The sequence below is a fragment of the Gavia stellata genome, chromosome 3, assembly GCF_030936135.1.
Source record: "Gavia stellata isolate bGavSte3 chromosome 3, bGavSte3.hap2, whole genome shotgun sequence".
Taxonomy (NCBI): Eukaryota; Metazoa; Chordata; class Aves; order Gaviiformes; family Gaviidae; genus Gavia; species Gavia stellata.
In genome coordinates this window covers 29,886,200-29,905,549 of record NC_082596.1, presented here as the reverse complement: position 1 = coordinate 29,905,549, position 19,350 = coordinate 29,886,200, and the positions used below count along the sequence as shown (strand labels likewise).

Here is a 19,350-nt window from a genome sequence, read left to right as displayed (position 1 = left end):
TCCAGTCAAAAAGACTTTCTTTTTAGGAAGGAGGAATTTTAAAATGGGTTCAGGGTTCTAGCACAGTGAATACATTCTCATAGTGAAATAAAGTTTATTTCTCCTAGGAATTTCATAGACATCCTCTGTAAGAAAATCACAGAGGAACTGCAGTTACAGAAAATAAAGGAGTTTTGCACCTATTTATAACTGACTAATTTGTGGGTCTTGCTACTGAACCTTAACCTGTTAAAATTCTATTTAACCCTTTCCCCAGGGGATCTCTACAAATGATGCTACTGACTCTGTGCTTTCCTTGGCACACAGTCCTCCTGTGGTTTTGTGGTCAGCATAACATGATGTAGAAAAGAAGATGCAAGAGCAAAAAATTTCAGCACTTGCTGCAGTTTCTATTCCCTTCTGAATTCATGGTTTGTAGTTTTCGAGTTCTCCCTGCCCTGACTCCCCCAGCCAAAAAGCCATGTACTCAAGAGTGACAGCAAGGCTAATCTCAACATTTCAGTAATAATCTCACTATGGGAATATTCTTTACTATAGTAATTGCCCCTAGTTACATCTATACTAGCAGAGAATACAACCTGATAGCAACAACCAGAACAGTGAAATGGTGCTGAAGGCCTGGCATCCAAGCTATATCTGTTTGAGGCAGCTGTATTTCAAACCAGGTCTATTATGATCCTCTGAATTGAATGACAGTCAGCAGCTTGAGTAAAGTAGGGTGATTCATGGAGTCCTTCTTCTGGTTTAGTTTTATTCTTGTGGTGGGTTGACGGTGGCTGGACGCCAGGTGCCCACCAAAGCTGCTCTATCACTCCCCTTCCTCAGCTGGACAGGAGAGAGAAAATATAACGAAAGGCTCATGGATCGAGATAAGGATAGGGAGACCACTCACCAATTACCGTCATGGGCAAAACAGACTCAACTTGGGGAAATTAGTTTAATTTATTACCAATCAAAGTCACAGTAGGATAATGATAAATGAAACCAAACCTTAAAAACTCCTTCCCCCCACCCCTTCCTTCTTCCTGGGCTCAACTTCACTCCCGATTTTCTCTACCTCCTCCCCCTGAATAGCACAGGAGGATGGGTATGGGGGTTGTGGTCAGTTCATCACATGTTGTCTCTGCCGCTCCTTCCTCCTCACACTCTTTCCTTGCTCCAGCGTGGGGTCCCTCCCATGGGAGACAGCTCTCCATGAACTTCTCCAACGTGGGTCCTTCCCATGGGCTGCAGTTCTTCGCAAACTGCTCCAGCGTGGGCCATTTCCATGGGTGCAGCCCTTCAGGAACAGACTGCTCCAGCGTGGGTCCCCCACGGGGTCACAAGTCCTGCCAGCAAACTGCTCCAGTGTGGGCTCCTCTCTTCACAGGTCCACAGGTCATGCCAGGAGCCTGCTCCAGCATGGGGTCCTCCATGGGTTGCAGGTGGATATCTGCTCCACCGTGGACCTCCATGGGCTGCAGGGGGACAGCCTGCCTCACCAGGGTCTTCACCATGGGCTGCAGGGGAATCTCTGCTCCGGCGCCTGGAACACCTCCTCCCCCTCCTTCTTCACTGACCTTGGTGTCTGCAGAGTTGTTTCTCTCACATATTTTCACTCCTCTCTCCCAGCTGCTGTTCCACAGCAGTTTTTCCCCTTTCTTAAATCTGTTATCCCAGAGGCACTACCACCATCGCTGATGGGCTCTGCCTTGGCCAGCGGCGGGTCCATCTTGGAGCTGGCTGGCATTGGTTCTATCGGACACAGGGGAAGCTTCTAGCAGCTTCTCACAGAAGCCACCCCTGTAGCCCCCCTGCTAGCAAAACCTTGCCACACAAACCCAATACAATTCTAAAGGAATCCAGTCATGCATCCCTAGAGGTGTTTTGGTGAAAAAACAGAGCACAGTGGAGGACAATCAGGAGATTTGCTTCAGAAGGGAATTCTTCATCTGAAATAAAATGCCAGTGTAGACACACTGTTTAGAGTAACAGACTCCTGAGTAAGATAATCTATGTCTGGAATGACAACATGTGTATGGGAAGGGAAGACCACAAAGTAAAAAAATATGGCACTTGCACGTAAGCATCCCATTGCAGAAGGATAATGGCTTCTCAGACTGCTAGATCCTCTCAGGGTATTCAGTCTGAAGTGTGAACCCACACCAGCCATTAAATGCTGACTGGACTTAGACTGATGGAAAACACTGTAATCCCATGAATATTCCAGACTTCCACAAGTTTTTAGAGTTCATAAATCTCCAGGACCAGCACGGGGCTTATTTGTATTAGGATTAGGATATCATGGCCTAGCACCACTGCCAGCTCTGTGTCATGTTTTAGTTGTTTCTTTCTGTGTGAAACTGTGAGGGCACAATTGTGTAGTCACATTTAAAAAACCCTAGTCACTCTTCATTGTTTAAGTCTAGCTCATACTCTTTTGACTTATGAGACCAGCCCCAAAGGAATGCCTTTAAGAACAATGTGGAAGTCATTTTAGGGAACATTTAGAGTACAACAGTTGGTTTCTACAATGAATAATGATACATCAGGTAGATGGCAAGGCTTAAGGATGACAAAGAAATTTTCTATTGGCTTTACATAACTTTGGTCACGGTAAAGAAATCATGAGTGAGAAAAAGGAGGCAGACTTATGCCAAGGCACCAACATCTAAAGCAATTTTCAAAACAGATAGATTCATGGTTATTCGACAAAATAAGGGATTTGAGTTTTTCTAAATTCTTTCCATTCCCATTATATTGGAATATAGGTTGGTAAAGCTGCCAAAGTATTAGTAGTGGGAGCTGAGGAATGCAGCCCACTGGTGTCTATGTATTCTAGATCATTTGGCCTCCCCATAAGAATAATATAATTTAAAATTGAGTTGTGATAAGTGTTGTTCGTTCTATTTTAAGACGGAAGGGAAAAGCACCAGTTGTGGAAGTATAAATTTGTGGTCAAAACACTGCTTAATGGAATCCTTCAAAAAAAGGTAGCTGGTTAAATTGAGAGGTCCACTGAAACCTCATCACACCAGTCATCTGCCTAGGATAGCAAGGAGCAAGGAACGAGATGCCGGTTACAAGACCAATTTGTTTCCCTCTCTTAGTCTTTCAGATTTTTCTCATTTTCCACAGGTCTTTGTTCTTCCAGGAAAGACATAGGCCAGGCAAAAAAGTAATAAAAAAAGGCTATTGATGGGATGTCAGTCTTTTACCTGTGTTATTTTAGTCAGGTTGACGATGCTCCCAGTTGAATGTTAGTATTATTAAACCTTCATTGTTTGTTCTTGTCCCCTATTTTCAAGCTTCCAGTAAAACAACATTGGAACAGTATTGCAGGATTAGGTTAGAGTAGCCAGAAGATCTCTGCATGTTGGAGGAGTATATCCGACTTATTCTGAGGCTGCTCAGCTCCCTTGTTCATGTTTACATAAAGCAGTTTTTATCTTCAATTTTCACTTCACAATTTTGGACAGAGACCCTTGACCGTCTTTCCAAATTCATTTGGTTTCTTACTGCCACACATACACACACACATTTGCAGAACAGCCTGTAGCAGAGTATTTCCCGTTTTTGCAGTAGAGCAAAAAAGAGAATACTTCGTACTTATCTATAAGTTTTAAGCCTTTTTGATTGATAATTTAGGGTTTTTTTCCTCTGCAACTCAAAGGCTGACTGTTGGGGTTTTTATTAGAACTGTGTAATAATAACATGAAACCAGAAATTCAGGCTTTGCAAAAAGCAGAATATTGTGAGGTTAAGCATAATATTGAAAGAGCTGGTAAAGTTGGTTTTGGTTTAAACTTGCTCATGTAGGACCAACTCCACTGTCATGTTTCTAAAATTTAGCACTGTACACAGTGTCCTAAAACTGTAGGCATTAGTCCTAAGGACCTTTTTCCACAGAGAAAGCTGTTGGTATAGGCAGATTTGTCAATGCCAAGACACAGCACTGCAGAGTTGTTATTCTTGCCATAATACTTTTGATTCTTCTAAAGCCTTCAGTCCTAAGCGTACGTAAGTATTGGTGGATGCAAAAATCTCTGTCATAGGCCTAGCTCCACAGAGGTGTTGCTGACTTCTCTTCTGTCAATAGGCAATGTCAGCAAAGGACTCGAAAACCTCCTGGATCCACTGACATAAGTGTCATCCCATGGCCATGAATATGATCATGATCCTTCCACCACTAGAGCATAAAATGCTATTTCCTAACGTAGTAAGTACTTAGCAAACGGAAGGGCAGATTAATTCAGTCATTTTACACTAATTCATAATTTATTCTACTTCCCAGTCCTATTCCTGCTGTTACTGGTGTTCTTCAAAAGGTCTAGATTTTCAAAAGGCAATTACGACCTCCCCAGCCTGGCTAGGACAGCTCCTTCCTCTTATTCCCTCCAAAGGTCAATGTGGAGACCAAGGTGCTGAGCTGCCCGCCTGCTGTTCAGAGCAAGGGAAGAGATTGCCTCAGCGAGCAGGCTCTTCTCTACTATCTGACCCCTACTTCTATCCATGCAAACAGCAGCAGGAGGCTTAGGGACAGGAAAGAAAGCACTTTGTGCTGTGGAGATCACCAGCCTTACTGGTTATTCAGCATCAGGAGGTGTGCCTCTGGAGCAGTCAGCCAATCTGAAGGGACTTGTGGCTTGATGGGCATGGTGCTGTGTGGTGTTGGGTGGGTTGGTTTTTGGTGTGTTGTGGTTTGTTGTTGTTTGTGGGGGTTTTTTTTGTTTTTTTTTTAAGGTTGGAGTTGATGATCTTACAGGTCTTTTCCAACCTTAGTGATTCTGTGATTCTGTGATTCTGTGATTCTGCGACTTTCTTCCAGAAAGTGATAAAACATAAATCTCTCAGTCACTAGGCTGGCTTTAAGTGTTCTATTTCTTGGATCAGTTATGTACATGTACACATTCCATAGCCGTAATTGGCCTCTTATAATCACAAATGTATTATCCTTATTGCAAAAAATGAAGATAAACAAGATGTCAAATAAAAGATTAGTTTTTAGAGATAAAGATATGAATAAATGTCAGCAGCTAGATAGTAGCAGTTAAATGTATTCCTGAGTACAGAACAGAAAAAGTGCTTTTTTTTTGCCATACTTCAGAAAGGGAAGACTTTCTTCCCCAGAATTCCCAGCCAGCTCCATTGCCTTGTACTAGCAAGTCTGACCAGCATCTTATCTATGCTTCCCCTCCCTTTCTGAACTGGTTTGGCATATGTGAAGCCAGAACTTTTAATGGCTAGCAGTTACTTGTCCTCATATAAAAAGTGAAGAGTTCCCTGGGCTGCTTCTTTTGGCTGTACAAAAGCACATTTTAGCGCAACGTGGTCATTGTCTGACATAGTCTTACTTCATTTTCAATGCACAATATATTGTTTTACAGACCATTTACAAAATATTGACTCATTTGTATATTTTTGTTTGGTGGAAGCAGTATTTCCATCACAACACCCTAGCATAGTGTGCATTTAATATTAATTAAATATATTGTCAAATACTTTCTTCTACTGCTAACTTCTTAGTGACTTTTACAAAAATGTAACCATTTTAAAATAAACAGATGCTTAAAAAATACTATATTATCTCACAATGATAGCGTCGTACTAAATATAGTTAATTGGCTTGCTATGTATGTAATACAATTGCAAACCTTAACACTCAGTTCTGATGCTTATTACCAGGGCTAATGTAGGCAAACTTTATTTAAAGAACATTTAATGTTGTTCTTTTGTAAAGAAAAAAGTCCTGAAAATCTGATTGGCCTGAATTGCCTTGATCAGCTTCTCAATATTTAGCAGAAACACAGAAGAGAATTAGTCACGGGAGAGAAAAAGCCAAAGATAAAGGAATACTTTATCTTTTTTCTGTTGAATATGTATATTTAATTATTGCCTAAAAAGCTTAGTGTTTGTACTCATATGATAAAACTATTTTAGTTAATATACAAACAACAATGCTGGCAATTTTAACAGTGCATGGAAATGCTTGAGTTTAGACAGCATTTTTTGAAATGGGAAACACTGTGTAAAGACACGGGTAGAGCCTGTTAGTAGGAGGCAGAGTGGCTAATGTTTGAGTAATCTGTTTTTTAGCTATCTCGGTGACATATATACCTTAGAAACATAATTTTAAGCACTTAAAACCATTTTTTTTTGTAATTTACTCTTTTTGAAAACTATTAAAAGTTTCAAAATAGGTTAGCAGTCTCAGATAGGCTCTTAAACATTATCACCTGCCAAATAACATAGAGAGCAGGTTCTCTTAAATAGCAGGAGTAAAGACTGACTTTGCATTTGAAGCAGTAGAATGGGAATGAGAGAACTGATCTATAAACTTCCTGGGATACTTTTGACAAAGTTAATAATTTGCCTGATTGTCCTTGCCTCACAGAGGTGTTCTTGAGCTATGTCCGTAAATATTTGAAAGATAGCTATAGGGTCACGAAGATGTCAAGAAAAATAAACACACAGGAAACCTATGGACAAACGAGAGAAGAGACTTCTGCTCTGACATTACAAAATATACACCTTTGTGACCTTCCAAGCAAAATTTTTTTGGACAAATGCTCTGTGCAGGGGAAAACAGTTCAGAAATCAGTGGGGCTGATGTAAAACCATCAGTAAGTAGGTCTATCTTAACTCAACCCTCAACTTCTGTGGCTAACAAAAGTATTACAAAGGTTTATTTTCCATGTAAAGAAAGAAAGATTGTATGAAGAAGCTGGGTTTGTTTTCCTAGCATTTAGCTCTGTCACTCATGTGAAAAATGAAGATCTGAAAGGAATTAAAAGGCTTCATATCAGCAGGAGTGGAAGCAAGCTGATTAAACATATTCAAGTTCTTGGTAATCTTTAAAAAATACATTTTATGGGAATAATAGCTGCCTGTTGACTGAGTGCCAGTGAAGAGTATAAAGGATAAGAAGACAAGGAATAAGATTATTATTTAAAAGTCTTTTTGTATTGACAGGTTTGGTTCACTGAGCTTCAGCATATTATATCAAAATGCTGTTCTTGATTTATATTTTTTGAAATACAAACCACTTATTTAACTCTGGATTTTGAGGTGCTAGGGGACAGGTTTTGTAAAGCAGCTTAAGAGTCAGATTCATAACAGGCCAAAGGCAGATTTTAGCTGTGAAATTTCACATTTAATTCAAATCTCCCTTCTCAGGGGCTTATAACTCAGTTGTAGTCCACATAGTTAGTTGGTGCCTAACAAGCAGAAATTAGCCAGGGTTTCACAGCAACGGGATTTTGGTACCCTCAATAAATATATCTGCTTTACTTCTACCTACAAGAAGAGGGAGTGACCATCTTTTATATAGAAGCTAGTGATCAAAGCTTTCCTCTGACAAGAGGAAATCTTGGCTCTGGGCCTTGTTTATTTGCGATAAGGTCAAATACCCATTGTGAGAATTATTTTTTCCTTTTTTTAAAGATTCAATAATGTAATATAAATACATGCTGAAATCGAAGTTCTTCATTCCTCCTACAATGTCAGTGTTTCAGTTAACTTCTAGGTCAGTTCCAGGCTCTGTGTTGTACTCTATCTTCTCAGACTTCACAGGTTTTTGCGTTCTTTTCTGCACGATGGCCCAGCAATTAGGAAGGCCACAGAAATTCCTCCCACATCTCTCTAGTCCTGACTTTATGTGGGTAGTTAGGGAACTGTAGTGGAATGCGAAACATACGGGTTTGAAATCCCTTATTATAGAAGAGTGGAGGTAAAAGAGCTAGGCTAATATATGAAAGGTGGCAACTATCAGCAGCTTCTGCTGCTTTCCTTTTTTTAGTTAAAAATTTAGTGGAAATTGAATGTTCCTCGAGTACCTAAACAGAAGTGTACTCGCTGGCAGAGAGTCTGGAGTGAAGTTCCTTTTGAGCAGCTCTTCTTTTGAGGTGCTACACATTCAGGGATGCTGATTAAAATTCTTGGTTGGTTGGTTGGTTTTTTTTTCACTCTGTCTGGGCTTCTCACTTAGGATATAGATTTTCTGACTCTGTTAAAAGCACCAAAATCTCATGCGCTGTAGAATGGCACTTGCATTCAATTTGTGAGCAGATATATAAGCTTTTGCATATCCTCTGGGTACTTTCCAAAGCATCTAGACTGTCGTGGTTTAAGCCCAGCCGGACTAATCACCACACAGCTGCTCACTCACTCCCCTTCCTCAGCTGGACAGGAGAGAGAAAATATGAAGAAAAGGCTTGTAGGTCGAGATAAGGACATAGGGAGATCCCTCACCAATTACCATCATGGGCAAAACAGACTTAACTTGGGGAAATTAGTTTAATTTATTACCAATCAAAATCAGAGTAGGATAATGAGAAGTAAAACCAAATCTTAAAAAAACAACACCTTCCCCCCACCCCTCCCTTCTTCCTGGGCTCAACTTCACTCCCGATTTTCTACCTCTCCCCCCGAGCGGCGCAGGGGGACGGGAAATGGGGGTTGCGGTCAGTTCATCACACGTTGTTTCTGCCGCTCCTTCCTCCTCACACTCTTCCCCTGCTCCAGCGTGGGGTCCCTCCCACAGGAGACAGTTCTCCACGAACTTCTCCAACGTGGGTTCTTCCCACGGGCTGCAGTTCTTCACGAACTGCTCCAGCATGGGTCCGTTCCACGGGGTGCAGTCCTTCAGGAACAGACTGCTCCAGCGTGGGTCCCCCTCGGGATCGCAAGTCCTGCCAGCAAACCTGCTCCAGCGTGGGCTCCTCTCTCCACGGCTCCACAGGTTCTGCCGGGAGCCTGCTCCAGCATGGGCTTCCCACAGGATCACAGCCTCCTTCAGGCATCCACCTGCTCCAGCGTGGGGTCCTCCATGGGCTGCAGGTGGATATCTGCTCCACCGTGGACCTCCATGGGCTGCAGGGGGACAACCTGCTTCACCATGGTCTTCACCACGGGCTGCAGGGGAATCTCTGCTCCGGCGCCTGGAGCCTCTCCTCCCCCTCCTTCTTCACTGACCTTGGTGTCTGCAGAGTTGTTTCTCTCACATATTCTCACTCCTCTCTTCTCCGGCTGCCTCTTCCTGGTTTTTCAGCCCTTCTTAAATATGTTATCACAGAGGCGCTACCACTGTTGCTGATTAGCTCAGCCTTAGCCAGTGGCAGATCCGTCTTGGAGTCGGCTGGCATTGGCTCTATCAGACATAGGAGAAGCTTCTAGCAGCTTCTCACAGAAGCCACCCCTGTAGCCCCCCCTGCTACCAAGCGCTGCCACGCAAACCCAATACATAGGCTTTGAAGGTACTAAATATCACTGAAAATCAACATGGTAATCTCCCAGATGGGAGGTTCTGTCTAATTTATGATCCAGAGGTGCAATTGTAGCATGTATAGAAATGCCTATGACAGTTTTAGTCTAGCTTTCTCACTCAGGTCCTACCAAGAATACAACCATGTCAATATGGACTTTAGTAAAAGCTGCATAAATATGTCTGTGAATCTGGAAAAAATCTTTGAGATACTTGTTGATTTGGTAGAAGTAAGAAGACCAAAAACCAGAATATTGGAAACAGGCCAGTTTCTAGCGAGGGAAAAGTGAGAAGGAGATGGGGACAGACTTCAGAAGAGCAGTACTTAAATATGGTGCTGAGAGTGTTTAGAGAAAGGGAAAGAAAAGGGATGAGATGGAAAGAATCATACTGGAGGGGTCTGCTAGGAGGACGAAAGAAATTGTGATACAGAGAATTATAATGCTGATACTAGCTAGCAGGTGGAGGCTGCATGTGGCCTTCTAAATAGCATAACCACCAACAGAGCTATTGAACAACAGTGTGTAAAACAAGTGAAGCATTTGTATAGCCAGTCAGTTAAGGGAGGTGATAAATACATAAAGAATAGCAATTGGATTCAATATCATGGAGAACCTGTAATTAGGTGAATCACACTTCGTTAAGTACATAAAGAAATGCAGGGAATAAATTAAAAAAAGAGTCCATTATGGAACAAACTGTCTAAGCACAGAGAATTAATTACAGCGTGAACTAATTATGCAGAGAATTAATCACAAAGCAAGCTAGAGAGACAGAGGGCAACTGAGGAGGTGGAGATGAGGCAATGAGTAGCCAACAAAGAAGCCAAATGTACCAGGTGTTGCTGAGTGATATAAGTGGCCAAGTGTTAACCAAACGGGCTCCAGTTATGCCTCCTGCTGAGTTTTCATTTGTGCTGGGAACACTGTGCTGCCTTGTGAAGTGCTAGGAGAACGGAAGAAGGTGATGGCTGGTTTTGGCCATGTGAGAAGAAGGGGATGAAGATAAGCTCTGCTCAGTCTGTTGGTTTGTGTTTCAGGACTATGGAGCTGCAAAATGGGACTCTGATTGGAGGCTTTACTGGTCTATTTTATTCTGGTTATAACAGAGAAACTAATGAGAGATCTTGGAAAGGTTTTTTTCTAACTAGTTTTAACTTCTCCATTTAACTGATCTCCCTTAACTAGTGTTGGTTGAACCCTGGCTGTGCTTTTAATAATTCTCTCCAAATTTGCACATACACCGCAAAATGCTTTCTCTGGTTTCTTGTCCTTTGCTTACCCACAGATATTCTTATTTTCTTCTTGTAACAGCTGTCCACATGATTTTAGGTCTGATAGAAAGTTCACCAAGTTTTGCAGGAGTCTTTATCTAGACCTTCCTGTGAACTGCTTGAGACCAGCCTTGCTTTTCTGCCCACAGTTAATGGAGTTCCTCAGATGGTGAGGACTTACGTACAGGGTGCTGAAATTCATAAGCTTCTCCTGAGGTGTGGTGCCTGTGTAAGTTCTCTGGCTTGTATAGCTGTTGTCTATCTAACTCATTAATACCCACATGCAAAAGGAGAAACTGTCTTGTGGCTGTTTGAAAATGAGACTTGAAGCAGTCTTCCAGAAAACTATGGATTTAAAAAAGCCCCAAACAAACATGGAGCTTAACTGGGTTATTATATTTTCCTAAAATAAATGATGAGGCAGTTGTTTCTATGCCACCACTTATTTTATATTTTAGAAGGGGGAAAAAAAAGTAGTTTATTATCCCAACATATAGATTCATGACTTACATTAACCTGTAAAATTAGATCAGATTTTGGATGAAAACAAAAAAAAATTTCTATAATGATACTTCATTCTGCCATGGGATAACATCTGTGATTTAATGTTGCTAAAACCCGTCAAAATATCTCATTTTATTTTTTCCATTGTTGGCTTATTGCTACAGTTAATTCATGTCAGATTTTGTTTTCCCTTGATTTAGTGCTACAGCCATTATATAACAAGATAATTGCATCAAATGGACTTTGTTTAAAGTTTCATTATATGAGGAAAGGAATTGTAATACTTGTTACGATTACACAAAGTGCAAGTAAGGATTATGCAAGTTCCCTTGGAGTCTTTTTCTAGTTGCTCCTCTCTCCTTAAGTCATCTTTATCACAGAAAGCTGGATGTTCCTCAGCCTTTGCATTGTTGCTCCAGTGAAATGAACCTGAATTGTTCTCCCAAAGACAAAGCATGAGGTGACAGGAAAACTGGACTTGGTGTCTTTCTCCAGTACTGGAGGATGGAAAAGGAAAGGAAGGGCTGCACCGCTGATGCTGTGAGGGAGGGAAGAGGGGACATGGCCCAGCAATAGTTGTTGCTTCACACATCCTGAGCCTTTATTTTGGTAGTTGCTGCAGCAGTCATTCTGGATTGGGTATAAGCAAAATAGGCCTGGCTATTGGGAGGTGGGGAAAGAGCGGGGCAGAATAGCCATGGCCAGCTGCCACTGTTTTTGGCAACCAGCTGCTTAGGCAAATAATTACCTTGTATTACTGCCCTGAGTTCTGTATTCCTTTGTTCTAATCCTGGATGTCTTCTGAATAGTGATGGCAAATATTTTTTAATGGCATTGCTTTGTCTTAATTATTTGTTTGTTTGCTCATTTTGAAAAAGTTTTAAATGGCTGTTCAATGAAAGATTTGAATGTCAGTTTAAAGTCTGTCTTGTCTTTGTAGTTTTTTAATACATATGAGAAATATACCCAAAATATACATTGAAAATATGCCGTTTTCTTTCTTAAGCTACTACATACTTTTATTTTAAAGTAAGGTTTCTAAGAAGACAACTTACAGTAAAAGAAAATAGATTTTGTTAGACTAGCTGATTAAAGTGGACAAGCTCATGAAGGGACTGTGTGCTTGAAAGCTTGTTGCCTTTTATTATTGTTGGATAGTGCTCGTATTTCCGTAACAAATCATTGGTTTGGGCTCAATGGGAATTCAGAGTTCTTAATTTCGTCCACAAATAAAAAACAAGATCAGCACCTGGCTGAGCATTTAGAAGAAGAACAATTTTATTTACAGCCCTATATAGTGTACATATATTTTGTCTAGATAATCTTTGAATACTCATAAATAGCTTATTACTGACCTTGTTGCTTTGGTACAGGTTCTGATTTCTTATTGGCCTCTGCTTTCTGTGGTTCATCAGTTTTTTTATTTTCACCCTTAAAAAAATAAACAGGATTAGAAACTGTAGATGCTCTTTGTTAAGAATGATAAGGATGGTTTGATGTCTGCAATATTCTCCTAAGAATTTGATTAACCAAGTTGACACACACTGATCTTTATTCCTGGGTATTCTCTGTGTGTTCTTGGACAAGACTTTCCAGACAGGTTCACAAAAGAACTTGTATGCTGAAATAAAAAAATGATGTCCTCACACCTTCCCTGGGCAAACCCGGTTACTTAGCCTGGACTTTTGCTGCTGCATGCTCCCAGAGCCTCCTTCATGTTGTCAAGGCTGACTTGTTCCATGCTGCCACTCACAAGCCAGTCGGCATCTCTGAATTAGTTATTCTTCTGCCTAAACCTTCTGCTGGGCTATTAGACCTGGTATGATTTGAGCTACCTTACGACAATGACAGTTCTCAATCTTTACAAAATACAGAGAGAGTAGCAACTTTCACTAAAAAAATTAACTTCCTCCCACACTTTCTGGTTTAGATCCATGAACCAAGTCCTCATGTGCCTCTGCCTTGGTTCATCTTGGCTTTGGCAGAGTGGCCCTTGGAGGAGGGAGTGAGAAGTGCATGGGGAGTCTTAGGTGTTCACAGTACTATGTAACAGTGTAGCGCTAATCAAGCCCATGAGCATTTGTTATCCCAGAAAGAATGAATTTGCCTGGTGTTTATCATGCTGATTAATAGAGAAAGATGTTAGATAGTAAAAGCATATGAAAAATTATTTTGCTTTAGGAGATTTCAGGTCTTCACGCACTTTTTTCCCCTCACCCTCTTGAAACTCAATGACCTTCTCTTTGTTTGAGTTTCTGAGATTAATTTGGGGTTTGTCTTTTTCTATGAAAGTATTTGTTTTTTCCTGTCTGCTTTTATTCAGAGAATCTAGCACTGAAGTTCTAATATACATATATATAGAAATATAATTAAATTAGATATTATATATAAATGAAAATTCAAGGCCGAATCAATATCTGTGGACACTAGAGGTACTTGCATGTTGTTTTGTGGTAAAGGTTGTTTTCTTTGCTCAAGGTTTCCTCCTAATAGTGTAAGAATATTAATGTGAGAACAGTGCTCTACAGTTACCAGATACTATGTACATTTCTTCTTTTCTCTTTAGATGGCATCTCCTTGCAGGCAGAAAATTTGTTAATCCTTGACCCATTCATCTGTCTCCATCTTAACAGTATCTGTAATAGTGGAGGCTGATGGTGATATGATCTGAGTGTTGCGCTGACGTATGGAATTATTCCGGTGAAAAGAGTAATCCATGTCTCCAGGAAAATCTAAACATATATTTTTTCCTAGAGCAGTTTGCCAAGTGAGGTATCAGGCTGCACAGAAGTCAGCTGTTGAGATTCAGGATTTTTCTTCTTTCAAGACAATGTTTTATTGACCCAAGAAAACTGATGTGCAGAACTTTAAAAGAAGCATGAACAATACTTTGCCTGCAGATCTACAGTATATGAAGTTTGTTGAACATAAACATTTTTGCCATTTTGTGTGGATGGCAGTATGGATATGCCTGTTCATCAAAAAAAAATTTTTTTGCACTTTTATAGTAATGATAAATCAAATTTGAGTTGCAGTTGGGCTGGATTAAACTGCATCTCTTCTTGAGGTTGTACAAACCTATGAGCTTCGGAAAAACATCAGTTCTAGGAAATGATTCAGTCTTATGAACATTTATGTTTCTATCAGTTTTACTTAAAACTGTAAAATCTGCAGAACTCTTGTACATGTAAATCAAGGCTCCCAGAAGTTAAGTCAGAGTCTTTGTATATGCTCAACTGTTGTGAATGTGTTAAAAGACACTGCTTAGTTAAAATTAGCTTTATAATGGTAGAGTTTCAGTGTTCCATTAAGCATGAATTCAGATTAATAGCTCAGGCTGATACTTTAGAACTCATTTCACTTTCCTAATTATTTGGTGAAACCCTAAATTGTTGCCATTTTGCCTTGTAAAGTTTTGATTATGTCAAGCTGAAAAAAACCCAAAACACTCTCTAGGACATTATTGGGAAAAGATAAAAATTAAAGGTAACAAGTGAAGGAGTATCTATCCTTCTGTCACATTTTAAAATAGTCCATTAATTAAAATTAAAAGAATGAGTTAACTTTTACAGTAAAGAACTACTAAATAAAAAATACAGACTGTAGACTAATATGACGTACTGTATTTTCAAACCGGAGTTATATTAGTAAAAACAAGCCAAATAGAACAATTCTTAAAAAAGCTACCAAATTACTTTACCTTTCCAACGCTTATCAGGAAGCTACCTGTATACCATTCCAATATTCAGAAAGGATATACTGACATTTTCTGCCAGCAGGAAACAAGATGAAGAGGAATACATCAACACATCAAAAGTAGCCATACCAGTATTTCTAATTCTCCGTTTGCAATGTTGATCAAGACTTCTCATAAGCTTGTACTATTTCAGATTAGCCCTATTTGGAAAGCAACTTGCAAAAGAAGGAAATCTATCTTTTCTTCATAAAGAAAAGGTGGGATAGAGGAGGGAAATAAAGGCATTTATCTGATTCTGCTAAATAAAGATTGATACTGTGCGCAATAAGTATATTTGAGAAGCTAACCTTTGGAATTTACTTACATAAATAATTTCGAAACAAAAGGTAATATTACTGGGTCTATACTAAACAATAAAAACTATACCTGGCTTGTAGATGCCTTGGGTGGTGGAGGGATACCTTCATTCTTGCAGTCTGCTTCCTCAGGTGATAATTTTGCTCTAGAAAAGACCGCTTTTAGTTTTTTAAACATCTTGCCCATTCAACTCTCCTGAAGACTCTGTAACTCTTTTACCACAAAGAGGTATATCGCACATGTTGTCTTGCCATCAGTAATTAAGCCAATTAGACACTTAATCAGGTTTAGGTCTGATTAATGCCTTAAAGAAATTCCTTGCACAGTCTGTTTCAGTGATGGCTTTTTCTCACCATTAGCACTTTTGTTTTATAGGTACTTTTAGTTTATAGGTAAAACTCAATTTCAAATACCTCTGGTGCCACGTTGATTCAACCCTGTTAACAAGGATCTTTACAACTTAATTGTTTCTTCTTGTCTTTAATTCCACTTTATTTATTACAAGTCTATGCCTTCACTTTAAGCTCTGAATTTGAGCTAACAGCTTATAATTGATTTATGTTGGTCGTCAAGGCATCAAGAAATGCAGAAACCTACTCCTTTGAGGTATTTCCATAATTACATATTTAACAATTATATTGAAGTATCGAAAATATCCCAATGGCCGCCTCCTTGGGCCTTCTATTGTCTGGCAAGAATGGTTTCTAATCCTTATTCTACCATAGTAGTATCCGTAAGAATGAGCCACCAATTTTCATTAGTTTGTCTGGAAGCGTTTTTCCTACATTGACACTTATGAGGCAGATCTTATAAGTCAGTGACTTGGCCAGACTTCAGTCTTGTAACAGGGAACCCCTCCACATTCATGATTTCATAGTTGTTAGATGCAGCAAGAGGTTGGAACCTCCCTTTTTATTAAGGTCTGTGTTCTGGTTTACTTTAAAAGCAATGCAATTCTTGCAAATGCTTCTGTCTGTGTTTAAGCTTAATGTTTGAATGACTAAATTATAAATTACTATCTGAAGTATTTTCATTTATTTATGCAGGTCTGGATAATAGGTAGCTTCTTTTCTTTTGGATGTGAAATTCTGCCTCCATGCTCTTTTCACATCAGCTCATACCAGAAGAATCTCAGAAGAAATCCAAGAAAACAAGTTAGTTTTAAATTGGCTAATGCAGGAAACTTTAATCAATTGCCACATACAAACTATACCTGCAGACTGAGCCTTTTTGAGAGCAACTGTTTTCTCATTATAAAAAAGAAATGTTTCATTATTAAAATTTTTTAGAATAGGTAATTTTGTTCCTTGTTTATTAAAAATGGTAAAAAGTTGTGCATAAAGCCTAATACAATGAAAATATATAGCATTTATTAAAGGAAAATACGTGTATCACTTAATTTCTGCAAAATTATGTGCATTTGTCTTTTAAAAAATGCCAAGCAATAACATGTTTTAATTATTTTTTTTTATTATAGTGTTTATGCTGGTTTTAATTTATAATTAAAAGGCATGCAAAAGGAATGTAGCAGACATTAAAAGGAAAGTGCCTTTGGGAACGTGTTAATAACTATTGACATCTGCAGTTAATGAATGTTATACTGGTTTGGACTGTGAGTAATTAAATAAATGTTTGAAATCCCTTCATATGATGTGATTTTGTAAATAATAAGCAGACCATAACAAACATAATATTTTGATACCAATGGAGGTGCAAGTCCACCTCCTGACCCTGGTGAGATGATTAATCTGCTTCAATATTTAATTTCTCTTCCATGTGCTATGGTTATTTAGTTATTTTTGTCAGGCTCTGAACATGCTAAAAGCACTTCAGTTAATTTAATATCATGATGCACTCTTAAGTAAGAAGATTAAGAGCGCAGCAGCAAAGCAGATAGCCTGTATCCAGCTAGCTTCTTAGGTATGTTGGCTTTGACCAGTGCTTACTATGTGCTGTATTTATGGTTAACCCTACAGGGTACAGGGATTTCAAGCCTGTCTCATACATTCTCTAGATACAGGTGGAGTACATCCTGTATTTATTAATGATGTACCCCCTTTCCCATTTTATTCCTTCAAGGAAATGTTGCTCCTTTATTTAAAAATTTGGCATATGCATCGGCTTTCCAACTTCTGATAGTATTTTTCTTTGAGAGATTTTTTTTAAATCCAAAAGTAAACTTGAAACAGGGCACTTGCAGACTGGATCTTATGTTCTAAACTGGAGCAAGAGCTTCTTCTCCATGAAACATAGCAGGTGTCTTAGAAACTGAGGTAATTTAAATGCCGTATGTTCACTTGATTTGTAATCACTGCTAAAACAATTAGCAGGACTCTTTTCCACCACCCCATTTGAAGCTGTATTAAAGAGTACAGTACTTCTCAAATCATAAGAATATACAAAAGGAAGCATGATGTCTTTTTCTGAATAATTACAACAGTTGCTAATGAGAAGAGATGCCTTTCTTCAGGACTGTACTTGGAGGTGTTTGTCTGGGTTTTTTTTTTGTTTGGTTGATTGGGGTTTTTTTTGCCTGGTACTTGTTAGAAAATGCTTGAAGCCCTGTGAGCCCAGATTTAAGTACCAGTGTATTTAACAGGCATAGAGTGAACAAGGACTGCTTTGCATTCCTCAACAGGCAGTGTCAGTTGCTCCATTTGTTTGACTGTACAGATCAATAGGTATCATCTGAAGTTTTTATTTTTGTATTAAATCAGGTATAGCATGTTAAAAAGATCAAAGCCTGAGTTTCACTTCTATTCAGATCTTCCCACTATGCAAAATGTAATGTGCAGGTATTTTTCATAGGTATCTTTCTTCAGTTTCTCTCCATGATTCGAGGATCTTGACAGCTAAGTAGTACATCTTTCTTTAGAGCTCTCTAATAGTAGTCAGACAGAAGCTGAATTTAGCACTTATTTTTTCCTCTGCACAGTGTAAGATTTGACAATTTTGCCTATTTTTGTGGATTAACAAAACTCATAGCACTAATTAATCTGTCTTCCTTAATGTTGAGCACTTTGTTAAGAGACTTTCTTTTTTTCTCAGGAAAAAAAGGGGTTCTGGAGCTCAGATTTTTCATGTCTGCTCATTGACTTCTTTTTTAAACTCAGGTGATACTATCATCTAACTAACTATGCCTTAATAAAGAAAATTAATTAATGCTTTTAATGGAAATACCTCTCCTTAAGGGTATTATCACAGTCATGGCCAGATGTATGCATTATAACTAGCATTCAGTGAGGTATCTTTAGAAATAACAAAAGTTACTTAAAAGATCATTCTTCACTGTTTCAATATGGCTAATTTTGCACTGATTCATAAGGCTTTTCTTATGTTGCAGTTTATACAGTGGCACAAATGGACCAGAATCAGCCTCTGCATCTTAAGTTTGAGGCGGTAATAGGTCTTATGATCTGGAGGAATCTGGAAGGACACAACAATCTTGATTGTTTTGGCCTTCAAGGAATGCACACTCTAATTTTTCCTTTCAAATACAGTTTTATATGTCAAAGCCAATTAACAGGATTTGTTCAGCTTACAAGAAAAAACAGATGGGAACACTTCTGCGGCAATAGGCTGGAAAAGCCAGGGTGCTGATATTTCCTATTCCTTTTCATATTCCTCTATGTAAAATTACTTAGTTAAGGTAGAAGCCATATCCTAAAGGCTCATTTTCTGGCGCCTTCACCAGATCCTGGCTAGCTCTGAGTGTGATACTATCATCATGCCATAACGTGATGGGTGGGTTGGAGGAGGTGACAAAATTGACTGTCAGCCTGCCAAAATCATGATGGCTGATGCCACCTTTTGCTAGTGACCTCTTTTGATGAAAGTAACATGTGAATCAAAGGAATGGGGCATAAGATAGAAGACAAATGTCAGCCCACTTATGTTTGATTATGCCACTGGTCTGCAAGCATAATAAAAGGTGAAGAAAGGTTCTTGTCTAATAGTAGAAAGTACACTTCCTTTAGCATATCTGGCTTTTTTTTTTTCTCTCTGTCTTTTTGCTTCTTTTTTTTCCCCTCAGAACAAAAAAGGCACCACCACTAGATGTTTATGCCTGTATTTCTTATGTGTCCTTATGGGCAGAATTTCTTTAGTAACAGTGTGTTACTGCCTAAAATGTGACTCATCACATGAGAAAGCTTTCTCAACTAGGGTAGTGCTCAAAAGTCTCTCTCTCACTTAAATGAATATCCAAAATGAGCCTCTGGACCCTGGGGGAAAAAAGGAACAGCCCCTCCAGAATGGTGGTCATAAGACCTACCTGGA

General features: G+C 39.2%; 1 protein-coding gene across 1 annotated transcript in view; it reads right to left on the bottom strand.

The window, feature by feature from the left end:
- The window catches only part of CNGB3 (cyclic nucleotide gated channel subunit beta 3), a 69,278-nt gene extending 54,029 nt beyond the window's left edge, over positions 1-15,249 (bottom strand). Inside the window, exons 1-2 of the mRNA XM_059815616.1 lie at positions 15,142-15,249; positions 12,374-12,449 (exon numbers count right to left, since the gene is read on the bottom strand). Coding sequence (XP_059671599.1) covers positions 12,374-12,449; positions 15,142-15,249 — 184 coding nt within the window. The remainder of the gene's footprint in view (positions 1-12,373; positions 12,450-15,141) is intronic.
- Positions 15,250-19,350: the final 4,101 nt, after the last annotated feature.